General features: G+C 46.3%; 1 protein-coding gene across 1 annotated transcript; it reads left to right on the top strand.

The window, feature by feature from the left end:
- Window positions 1-6541: 6541 nt before the first annotated feature.
- LOC117049671 (tubulin beta-1 chain-like) lies at window positions 6542-10869 on the top strand. The gene is made up of 4 exons (XM_033154478.1): window positions 6542-6698; window positions 7445-7553; window positions 9016-9126; window positions 9638-10869. Exons 1-4 carry the CDS (start codon window positions 6642-6644, stop codon window positions 10696-10698), a joined length of 1338 nt encoding a protein of 445 aa, XP_033010369.1. The 5' UTR covers window positions 6542-6641; the 3' UTR covers window positions 10699-10869.
- The last annotated feature ends 1192 nt before the right edge of the window (window positions 10870-12061 follow it).

The following is a 12061-nucleotide window of genomic DNA, read 5'->3' as shown; positions in this document are numbered from 1 at the left end:
TAAAATACATTGCAGAGGTTACTTGTATCATAATTTAGCTGAAGTAGACTTCTCAGCTGCTCCATAGACAAGGAAGCTAACTACACAAACCATACTGAAGATTCAGCAATCTAGAAATAGTTGTTTGAAAATCCCATTCAGGAACAACCTGAGAACACCTTCACATTTTGTAATATATTTAGATGAGTATGCTCTCCTTGGGGTGCTAACACTATGTAAAAAGATAATGTCATCTTGAGGCTTCTAGGAGCATTTCCTAATTGAGCGATGAGGGACCTGTGGTCTTCCAGATATTGTTCGACTCCAACTCCCACATGGGAGTTTTAGTCCAACATCACTTGGACGGTCACAGAATCCACATCCCTATTTAGGGAAGCTGGAGTATACTTTGAAGGAAATGGCCAGAAACATGTTTCCAACAGTGTCGTAATAAGTCTAAAGCCCAAACTGCCCTGACATTAAGGAGTACTGTTGTCCATTGAAAAGCAAGTTGCTACTCTACCCCTAATTGATGCAACAAGAATTACAACACAAATTTCATTTTTCCTCATTTCAGTGAGGAATTTTCTTTTGCAATTAATTTAGTGAAATTTAAAAAACAACACCTAATCACACTCATCTTCAAAGAGGAGAGTCAAGACCTCAGCCTAAAACCGATTGCTTGAAGGTATGGTAAATGATTATCATTACAAGAAAACAAGATAGGGCCTGTGCCTCTGAACCTTCATGAGAACGCAGAAGATTGTGGTCAGTGATAAGACTTGAGGTTGTCCTTCAGATCACTACATGCACCTGAAACCTTGGAGGAGAGACTACTGAGAATATATTTTGCTGAGACAATGTGCAGAACCTGCCTGTTTATCCTTCATGCTGTGCTGCTGCCGCAGGGTGAACAAAAACAAAAAAAAAGACATGGTTTCCTTTGCTACCTTCCTAGGACTCGGACAGGAACCTATTTTTCTGCATTCCCTAGGGCAGGCATGTCCAACTCCCAAGATACTGCAATCTATTCCCACTAGGAAAAAGAAACTGGCAGTGATCTAACCATTTGGTTGACCAAAGTTGTTGAGCTTTTTCTTTCTTTTTGGGCGATTGATCAGGATCACGCAATTGACCAGGGATGCCCCGCGATCGACCGGTAGATTGCGATCGACCAGTTGGACATGCCTGCCCTAGGGAATAATGGGGTGGCTGGGTAGTGTTTCCCAAACTTGGGTCTCTAGTTGCTCTTGGACTACAACTCCCATCATCCCTAGCTAGCAGAATCGGTGGTCAGGAATGATAACTGTAGACCAAAAACAACTGGAGACCCATGTTTGGGAAACCCTGTGCTAAATGAACAAATGCCTTATTCAAGGTGGAATTTGGAAAACATGGTAGGAAAGGACTGAAAGCTTTCTAAACAAGGGTTAATAAACTAGCCCTTTTGGCCTATGCTTGTTGTTCTTTAAAGGAGCTAAACACTCTCAAGTCCCCTGAAATATATATATATTTCAATGCTAATACCCCTAACCATAAGAAAAACATCTTAATTCACCTTGTGCATGTCGTTTGCAGGTGGCTGACCAAAATATGCTGGGTTGTCATTTGTTCCTAAAATCTATTCAGTTTTTTTATCCCAGAACTTGAATTTTCATCCCAATAGCTCCATTGCGAGGAAGATGTCTGGGATTCTTTAGCTGTGATTCCTGCATTGCAGGGGGTTGGACTCGATGACCCTTTGCGTCCCTTCCAACTCCTCCAGTTCTTCAACTCTGGCTTTGTCAAGCCCAGCATCTGAAGCACTGGTGACATGCACACGTTTGCTGAATATCTTCCTTTTAAAGGAAATCAACTTTGTAAAATGCAGGGCGGGAGAGAGAGGAGAGGCACCACTTTTTATGGTGTATTTTAATCTGGAGCATCAGTAGTGGAGTTAGGCTCCTCTTGCCCCAATTCGCTTAAAGCATTTCTACTTGGAAAATGTTTCCAACAACTTGGAAACAGAACGCTGCAAACCCGGAAGGTGGGAACAGGTTAGTTTCTCACAAAGCATGCTAAAAACTTGCTCTCAACGAAGGCCGTTGATCTGAGGGTTATGATTCTTGTGGAGGAAGATGCCTTTGCTATTTCATGGATGACCACAGATTTCAGGAACATTAACCTTGCATGCATGGCACAATGAGGCACCAAATGTGGAATGGTGCTGCGGAGCCACATCGCTGCATGCGTCCATGGTGTTCAGACATTATGTGCGGGTGTCTTCAAAGAAAAGGGGTGTGCATAGCCTTTCCTTGGTAGAGGCAATGCGGTGATTGTCATTTGGTACACAGAGGGAATAAAGTTGCACACAACACCAAGGAGACCTGCAAAAATATAAGCTGACTTTCAAGGTAGAGTCTCTTGGGCAGAAAGGACTTCTGGGTGATCCCTCAAAGGAACCTTTCATCTCCTGGCAATTTCAGCAAACATAAAGTAACAAATCATTAAAATCGAACCACTCATTAAAGAGCTCTCTATAAGCACTAAAATAGTTTGTTGTTCAACAGGACTCCATGGCCTTAAAATAAACACAGAGAGTATGTTTGTATTTTTTGTCATTTAATTTGAAAATGCAGGAAATTAGAAAGCAGATGTGATAAAATGGAGGGTGGGAAAAGTTCCGAAGAAGGAAGAATGGCAGTTCAAGATGATGGAGGATGCAAAATCAGTGGATCTAACCAGCAGAATAGGAGCATTATGGGAAAATCGTTGTAAACAAGTGAAAACGCTAGCAGGATTAAGGTAAATTCAACAGTTAAAATGTTGCTAAGGTAATATTTAAAAGGGGTGATTTAGATAGTTAGAATAGAACATGCAGTAATGATGGGAAACTTAAAAGAACCATGGGAGCTGAAGAAGGGAAGCCAATGGTTGCATTATTTTATTGGTGAAAGTATAATTGTGGGAAATATACAAACTTTCAATAAAAATATTTTTAAGGAGAAAGCAGATGTGATAAGTAAAACCAAGGCGATATGACTTGTATGCACAGCTTTTCAAATATGCCTCTTTGAGCTCTTAATCTCGGCATGTTGGCTGACAGAATCATAAATGGCCAAGAAGAAGAAGAAGATATACAGCTAAATACTGTTGCCCGTCACCCCAATCTCCAAGATGTGTGAGATTCCAGGGGTTTCAGACCCACGGTCCAAATTTCCTATTGGAAATGAGGCACGGCAGAGTCTGGTGCCTTTTGTGGGATATATCATCACTGAAGCAGTCAACTACAACATTTCCTGTTGCTTAGAGTAGACCAGCGGTCAGCAACCCGCGGCTCTTTTACACCTTTGCCGTGGCTCCGGGGCGGATACGCCCGTCCACTTCTCCAGTTGGCCAGCGGCAGCGGCCGCCCTCCAGCTGGCCGGCGGCCCGCCCTCCGGAGGCTGAGGGCGCTGCTGCTGTGCTGCTCTGCTCATGCGTTGTGCCTCGTTTCTGCCAGCGCAGGCGCAGCAGCAGTTTCCCTCCGGAGGTGTGGCTGCTGCTGCTGGCATGGAGCTGCTGTTGGCTGCTGCGGGCCAGGGGCGGTGGGTGGCGGGCGAGGGCGAGGGGGGAAGCCCTCTTTTAAAAAATGGTCGAGGAAGCGGCGCCTGTTTCCCTGCTGCTGCCTCCTTCGCTCCTGGTTCCGCTTGCAGCCTCAGACCGCGCTCTCGCGGGTGCGCGTCTCTCTCCGCCCCGGAGCAAGGCCGGGGTGCCCCAAAAGGTTGCAGTTTTTCCTCTGTCCTGAGAGTGTGTTAGGGGAGCCTTGACAAAGCACCTGTTGGCGTGGAAGAGAGGAGTCCTAACTTGGATCTGTGTTCATGTGCAAAATCTATCGCCATTGTCATTAAGGGGGCAGGGAACTCCCCTAAAAAGGTTTGAACACTATGAACTACTACAGCCACCTGTATGCAAGTCAGCACAAACATCACAGGCTTCTTTGGTGCAATTCTGTGCTTTATTTAGCAAGAGAGGAGGTTGGAAGAGGTGAGCATAGCCTCTGGTCTGGAATATTAAGGGTAAAAGACAGCAGTCTTCAATTAGACATGGGACAAACATTTAACACAAGTGTGCAGTTGAGGACTCATTTTTTAGAAAAACAACAACAAATCAAATATTTGTATGTTGTTACCCACCTTGGATCAGGCTGTGACCTGGTAGTGGTCCCCAGGGTGGATAAAAATGAATGATTAAAAAAAAAAGATGGATTTTTTTTATTTAAATCAGATTTTTTAATTTAAATCAGATTTTTTAAAATTTAAATCGGATTTTTAAAAATAAAATGCAGTGTTATATTTGTTTTAAATGTCGCAATGGTTTTGCGGCTCCCAGTTTGTTTTTTTCCTTTGGAAACGGGTCTAAGTGGCTCTTTTTGTCTTAAAGGTTGCAGACCCCTGGAGTAGACACACAGGGGAATGTTGCTCCAGACAGGGAGGACTTCCCTTCATACCTGCTCTGGAACCTCCTCTCCCTGTGTGTGACCAGGTAGATGGGCATAATCCTAGCAACCCTAGTCATGCAGTCATCTTCCCTTTTTTTCCATTTTCTCCTTTCGGACTCCTGTTTTTGCTCTTAGCCAGCTCATGGCTCATCCTTACAGAGGATGGAAGCCACAAGGTAGAAGGTCTGAGGCCTAGCTCAGACTTCTCTTCTCTACAAATGTAACTGTGACCACAAGATAAAGCCTGCCTTCAGAATACTGTGAACTGAATGTAAGTAAACTGTACTTTTACTTTTAAACGAGACTGTTGTGTTATTATTTTAGGAGGGAAATAAAAGGGGACAATTTGCCAGGAACAAGCCAGACTGGATTGCTTAACTCAAATGATTCTAACAAATCATCAGCTTGCTTCCAGCAACCTGCAAGGATCAGGGAATGTGCTCTGCTGTTTTCTCACTAGCGTGAGTGAGGAGGGATAATACTTAATCAATATATCCTCTCCTACTTTCCTCAACATTCCCACACCTTTATTTACACATATATACAACCTGAACCTATGAAGGAGGGGCTTACAGCATTAACATCCCAAAAGGGTCTCCTTTCTCCCATAGCTACAGCCTTGGATCCAAGCAGAAATGAGCTGCAGCTCCCTGACTCTGCTTGCTGCTTTTCCCCCAGTTTCTTGCTCACATCACAGCCAGCTCTCAAACTCTGGCTTTGTCTTCAAATTCACTCTGAGTTGAAGGAGGGGCCCTTTCTATTTGCTCTCTGACACAGAGCTCCCTCTCTTTGCTTCCCTAATGGCTCATAACCTTCCCTTTGTTCTCTAAATGGCTCATCTCCCAAGCAATTACCTGATCAGGAAACTGGCCTGGCTTATTTTTTAACATTTACTGGACCCAGGAATTTAGGGGGGTCTGGTCCCCACAAACTCATAATGCTATGTTCTGTCCAAAGGCCCCCAGGAATATGCTGCATCTGCACATGGTGCTAGAGAGGGAAGGAAGAAACAATGGCAATGGGGAAACAGCACAAAACACAACAGAAAAGAAAAGCAGTCATACAACAGGTGTGCTTTCAAAATCTCTACTAGTCCCTTAACATGTTACTCTCTGGGCAGAAAACTCCCCACTGAAAGTCTCATTCAGTCACAACCGAAGGTGTAAAGATCAAACACCCCACACTAGTAAACAAAAACATGGGGCTACAATCCTAATGATAGTTTCTTGGATGCAAGTCTTGAGACAGAAGAGGAAGGCTATGGGAGCCTGATTATGTCACTGCTTCCACAACTCCATTGAAAGGTAGGCAGGTTAGGTCTCAAGCTACCTGGTCAAGGCTAACCTCCTCACACATAGGAGGGAATTCTGGGATATAAAAGAAATTGCTTATAAAGGGACTTGGGAGACTGTGCCCTTTACTTGTCAGCCAAACCCAAATCAAGTTACAGGGAAAACAGCTGCTTTTCCTACTCCACGGCCTGCTCTTTTCTCACTCTTTCACCAGAGTAGTATGAAGCCAGCAGCTAGGCATGCTACTGAGCAGGATTTTTCCAGCAGCGTGAGCCCTTTCTTAACAAAACCAAATACCTTTATAGTCGGTGATGCCCACTCCTTGGATGAAGCAGGATGTGAAAAGGCTGCGTGGGGAAGGGGGAAATCGGAAATTTCTGACCGCAGCAGAAAAACGCAACCCTTAGACTGAGCTCCCAGGCCTACAGCAGTCTATCTGCTTTTGGATGGGGGGGGGAAACCTTCGAGTGCATCAAAATGGTCTCTGCTGCAGGCAGGTCCAAAAACAAAACCCCGCTCCTGAAAAGAAAAAAAAGGCGGCACAGCGAGGACCCGCTTTTCAGTATTAGGGTCGCCCCTAAGAAACCACCTGCTTACGTCCGAGGGGCGGGGCCAGCCAAATCCACGCCCACTGCCTCTCTCGGGCGAGAGAAGCGGAGGTGTGACCTTTCTCCTCTCCGCCCCTCGAGCGACAGACAAGGAGGCTTCTACGTGCCCTTAGCCCCGCCCTGCTCCCGCCAGGCCGGGAAGAGAAGGGGCGGAGCCACGCGCCTCCCGCTGTATAAGAGCCCTCGGGGGAGGAGGGAGGCGCGCCCTTGTTTCCTGCTGCTGCTATTGTCGAGCGAGCAAGACGCAGCTTTCTCTTTCTTGAAGGTAGCAAGCGGGTGATCTCCTGAAACAAAGTCGCAGCCATGCGGGAGATCGTGCACATGCAAGCCGGCCAGTGCGGGAATCAGATTGGAGCCAAGGTATAATGGGAAAGCGGGGGCAAGGGAATCGGGAGAGGGCGGAATCTATTGTTGGTAAGCGCCGGGTGTGTGGGGACCAGCCGTGTCGCCCCCTTTTCTTGCGTCTCCAATGAAAGGCATAAATCGCCACCTAAGAATTGAGCTGAAGGATTGGGGGGGAGGACAGAGCACTAGGAAAACCCTCCCCGGGGTTATGTCTACCATGCGCCCCCTCTTTCGCAAAGCTACGGATGCCCCCACCATCTCTCCCTGCCCCTCCCTGCCGCTTCATAGGGCAGATCTTGCGGAAACAATAAAGGCCTTCGCTTGCCATCGTGGCCAGATCTGTCTCACACAGACAGATTTCCCCCTCCTTACCAGCTAGGAGTAGCAGCAATCCAGTTATAACGGTAAGCTTTTAGGTTGCCTTGCTCCTCTGCAGAGAATGCAGGCTGTATTTGGAGCAGCGTTCAAGCTGGTTGGGTGTTTGCGTGATGGTGTAAAACCGGAAGCCCATTGGCTTTTTTCTTTGTTAAACAAGACCCCCCTCCTCTTCCCCCAACAATATGTCCATCCGTGAAATTTAACAATCCTGCCTTCTTATGCCCTGCTGGCATTGCTTTGTGTGAAGGGACTCTGTCTCGTCATGGCGCAGTGGGTCATGTGCTTGCAGTATGGTGGCTAAGGTGTGGCCGCGGCAGCTGCAAGTGTTTCGTCATGCTTCCTCGTCGCACTGGCTGAATAGCTCTCCAAAATTCCCATTTCAGTTCTGGGAGGTCATCAGCGATGAGCATGGCATTGACCCGACAGGCAGCTACCATGGAGACAGTGACCTGCAGCTTGAGAGGATCAACGTCTACTACAATGAAGCTGCCGGTAAAAATGGAGTGCTTGTCTTTTTAAGGAAGTGCTTCTAGCTGCCTCCGGAAATTAGTCTGTTGCCCGTTTACAGAAATCTTGATTGATAGATTGCACAGCTTCCAACTCATTAAATCTGCAGATAAATATATAGTTCTTGCAAAGAGCCTTTTTATTTTTATAAACAGATGCTCTTCCCATTTTTGGTGTCCATCCCCACCTTAGAATAATTTTTTTCTTTGTGTGTGTGGAATAGGAAGAATTTCTTTGTTCTAAGAGGGAACCTCCCTTCCATAAGCTCCCTAATTTTCTGTTTTCAAATGCAGGGTTTTTTTTACTTGGGAAGGGAAACATTGACATTGTTGCTTCTGGATGTCGAAGGTTACTTATGATTTTTGTAACTGAAAATGAATAACCTTGTAATAAAAATTTGCAGACAAAACTTTCCATGGGTACCTATGAAGTACAGGTGGGGAAGTGACTCTGGCTGCTGTGGTCTCTATGCACACATGTACACACACACACAGGCCAACCTTGACAGGTGAGCAGGACGTACCGTCTGCCAATCACCGGATATCAGGTAGTAATAATAATAATTATTATTATAATAACTTATACCCCACCCATCTGGCTGTATTTGCCACTCTGGGCAACTCCCAGCAGAACATTAAAAACATGGTAAAATATCAAATATTAAAAACTTCCCTAAATACGGCTGCTTTCAGATGTCTTCTAAAAGTCAGATAGTTGCTTATTTCCTTGACATCTGATGGGAGGGCATTTCACAGGGTGGGTGCCACCACCGAGAAGGCCCTCTGTCTGGTTCCCTGCAACCTCACTTCTTGCAGTAAGGGAACCATTGGAAGGCCCTCGGAGCTGGACCTCAATGTCCGGGCTGAAGGATGGGAGTGGAGACGCTATTTCAGGTATACTGGACCGAGGCCATTGAGAGTTTTAAAGGTCAGCACCAACACATGGAATTGTGCTCTGAAACGCAATAAGACCCCTGTCTTAAGTTCAAAGGAGATTGCGGTAACAGGTGACGGGCCACAACTTAGCTGGGTGGGCTATGGGGAGGGACCAGTGCAGTGGTGGAGCAGGTGCATCTCAAGTGAAAAGGACTGGATAGTGGGTGATTTGAAAGACCCTGAAGACACGGGAAGAATGATGCATGCTTTCCTCTGGGTTTCTACAAAGGTGCCGCTATGTAAAGGCATAACCGAGGCTAGAGCACGATTTAAGGCCTTTTCCCTAAAGCTGATGCCAGAAACCTGCTTTCTTTGTGCAGTTGATTTCACTGACTAAATGCCTTGGAGAATGTTGATAGCGGTTGCCCTTGAAGATCTGTTCACAATAAGTGTTGCTACTTGATATAAAATTCTTTTCTGAGTAACGCTGAGGGTTGCCAGGAGCACAGTAGACTGCAGATAATTTAGCGAGGTCACTGCATCCATAAATCTTTCTTTTGTTCTTACTGCAGGCAACAAGTATGTCCCCCGTGCAGTGCTTGTGGACTTGGAGCCTGGCACAATGGATTCTGTCCGGTCTGGACCATTCGGCCAGATCTTTCGGCCTGACAATTTTGTCTTTGGTATGTAATATTCCTTTGGTGATTGTAGTCTCCCTTCTTGACAGGAGCTCAATGTATCTTGAAGCAGCTGCTGGATTGCTCACACCTACTTATTCTAAATATTCTGTGAATCACATCCCTATGCAAAACTGCTGACTCTTCTGCCTGTCCTGGGTGACACTTGAATTCAACTATGAGGAATGTTTGACTAAACCTATACATTCTCCCTGTAACTTTTGCTGATGTACTGAAACAAGGGCAAGGCTAGTTCCTCTGAGCCAGTTACATTCTCCCCTACCCTCAAATTGCCAAAGGTACGAAAGTCATGATATTTGTTCAAATGTACCTTTTCAGAGCTGGGTCTTTAAACACTATATTTGAGAACCAGACAAAAATAAACTGGTTTTGTGGTCTGGGTCTGGACATGGCTTATAAGAGGAACAGTTGGACCAGCTCATGATGCCATTAGCAGGTAACAATCAATAGTTGCCAATTTATTTCTGTATCCTTGTCTTTCTGCTTCTTCCTCTAGGCCAGAGTGGTGCTGGGAACAACTGGGCCAAGGGCCACTACACAGAGGGAGCTGAGCTGGTGGACTCTGTGCTGGATGTGGTAAGGAAGGAGTCGGAGAGCTGTGACTGCTTGCAGGGCTTCCAGTTGACCCATTCCCTGGGCGGTGGCACAGGCTCTGGGATGGGGACGCTCCTCATCAGCAAGATCCGGGAGGAGTATCCCGACAGGATCATGAACACGTTCAGCGTGATGCCGTCCCCTAAGGTGTCGGACACGGTGGTGGAGCCCTACAATGCCACGCTGTCCGTCCACCAGCTGGTGGAGAACACGGATGAAACCTTCTGTATTGACAATGAGGCCTTGTACGATATCTGCTTCCGCACACTCAAACTCACGACTCCGACGTATGGGGACCTCAACCACTTGGTGTCGGCCACCATGAGCGGCGTCACCACCTGCCTGCGGTTCCCTGGCCAACTGAATGCCGACCTCCGCAAGCTGGCGGTCAACATGGTGCCATTCCCTCGCCTGCACTTCTTCATGCCGGGCTTTGCTCCCCTCACGAGCCGCGGAAGCCAGCAGTACCGGGCCGTGTCTGTGCCAGAGCTGACCCAGCAGTTGTTTGATTCTAAGAACATGATGGCGGCCTGCGACCCGCGCCATGGGCGCTACCTGACGGTGGCGGCCATTTTCCGGGGAAGAATGTCCATGAAGGAAGTGGACGAGCAGATGCTCAACGTCCAGAACAAGAACAGCAGCTATTTTGTCGAGTGGATCCCCAACAACGTGAAGACGGCCGTGTGCGACATCCCTCCGCGAGGCCTCAAGATGTCCGCCACCTTCATTGGCAACAGCACAGCCATCCAGGAGCTGTTCAAGAGGATCTCAGAGCAGTTCACGGCCATGTTCCGCCGAAAGGCCTTCCTGCACTGGTACACCGGAGAGGGCATGGATGAGATGGAGTTCACGGAGGCCGAGAGCAACATGAATGACCTGGTCTCCGAATACCAGCAATATCAAGACGCCACAGCGGATGAGCAGGGAGAGTTTGAAGAGGAAGGCGAGGAGGACGAGGCTTAGGATCGCCGTGGTTTTGTGCAGTGGGGCAAGTGTGTGGGGGCACAGTCTGTTCAGCTCTGCTGCTGCATGTTTTTTAGTTCAACTTGGTGCTTTCACTGTTGATTTCCCTCATTGCCCAAACCATTTGATTTGGAAGCACTTTCATCGGTCATGAGAACATTTCATCATAATAATGAAGAGTGTGTGCTATGAAGCTCTCCACGCTTTCAATTGGGGCTGAAAAGTGAACTTTGTAATTTTTACCCTTAAGAATATATTTACTTCCTTGTTAAGACAACTGTTGTCCTTCAGCTATATGGGTAAAGCTGAATTGATCACACAATTTTACAGCAGCTGTTTTATAAAAATTATAAATTTAAATAAATTTATAATTTTTATAATTTTTTTGCAGAGGTTACTTTTAGCATAGTTTATCTGAAATAAAGACTTCTCAGCTGCCCCATAGACAAGGAAGCTAACTACACAAGCCATTTTGAAACTTCAGGAATCTAGAAATAGTAGCTTGGAAAACCCATCGAGGAACAACCTGAGAACACCTCTGCACATTTTGCAAGCGTGAAAGAGAAGAAATCCGTACAGCAGCTTCCCCTAACCTGGCCCTTCCAGCTGTTTTGGATTATACCACCACCAGGACTAGGTTGGGGAAGGATGCTCTACAGAACTCTAGAGGTGTATGTTCAGCTAATTCTGGATATTCCCTGCCCTCAAAAAAATGTCCTTGTAGTGCCAGAATGCACAGTATATAAATTTGCAACCTGAATTGTGTGTTAGATGTGCAACAGTTTAAATTTGAATTGCAACATTTGCGGTTGTTGCACTGCGTACCTCAAAGGATGCAGATACTTAAATTATGACTGAATCATGGATAACTTTTTCTTCAGAGGGAGGACTTTGCCAGTGAGTTGTACGGTTTATCTTCAGTTCCGTAGTTAGGTTATATTTGGGGTATTATTTGCTCAGTGACGTATGTCCCATGTTCCCTATGAAGGAAAACAAATTGGCTTTTAAACCTTTCCATTTGAAGAGAATAAAAAAGCTTGAAGATGAGGGGGGGAGGGGGGAAAGCAGCAAGTAGACAGCAAATAGAGCAGGCATGGATTCTGATAGCAGTGATTTTTTTGTGGCATTTTTGTGTAAACATTAAGAATCTGTCATGAACTCAAACTGTTCATGGTTTATGTGTGGTGTTAAATATTGAGTACTCTATAAAGGCATGTGTTCTGAATAATGACTCTTGTTTCTTTCACGATAGATCATATTGTACATCTATTAAAACCAGGGCCGTCTTAAGGAGATCGGCTGCCGTGGTGCAGTGATCCCTCCGGCGCCCCCGGCGTACCGCCTCTCCGCTGCCGCCCTCTCA

The sequence above is a fragment of the Lacerta agilis genome, chromosome 7, assembly GCF_009819535.1.
Source record: "Lacerta agilis isolate rLacAgi1 chromosome 7, rLacAgi1.pri, whole genome shotgun sequence".
Lineage (NCBI taxonomy): Eukaryota > Metazoa > Chordata > Lepidosauria > Squamata > Lacertidae > Lacerta > Lacerta agilis.
The sequence above is the reverse complement of the archived record's forward strand: the minus strand, read 5'-3'. Positions and strand labels throughout refer to the sequence as shown.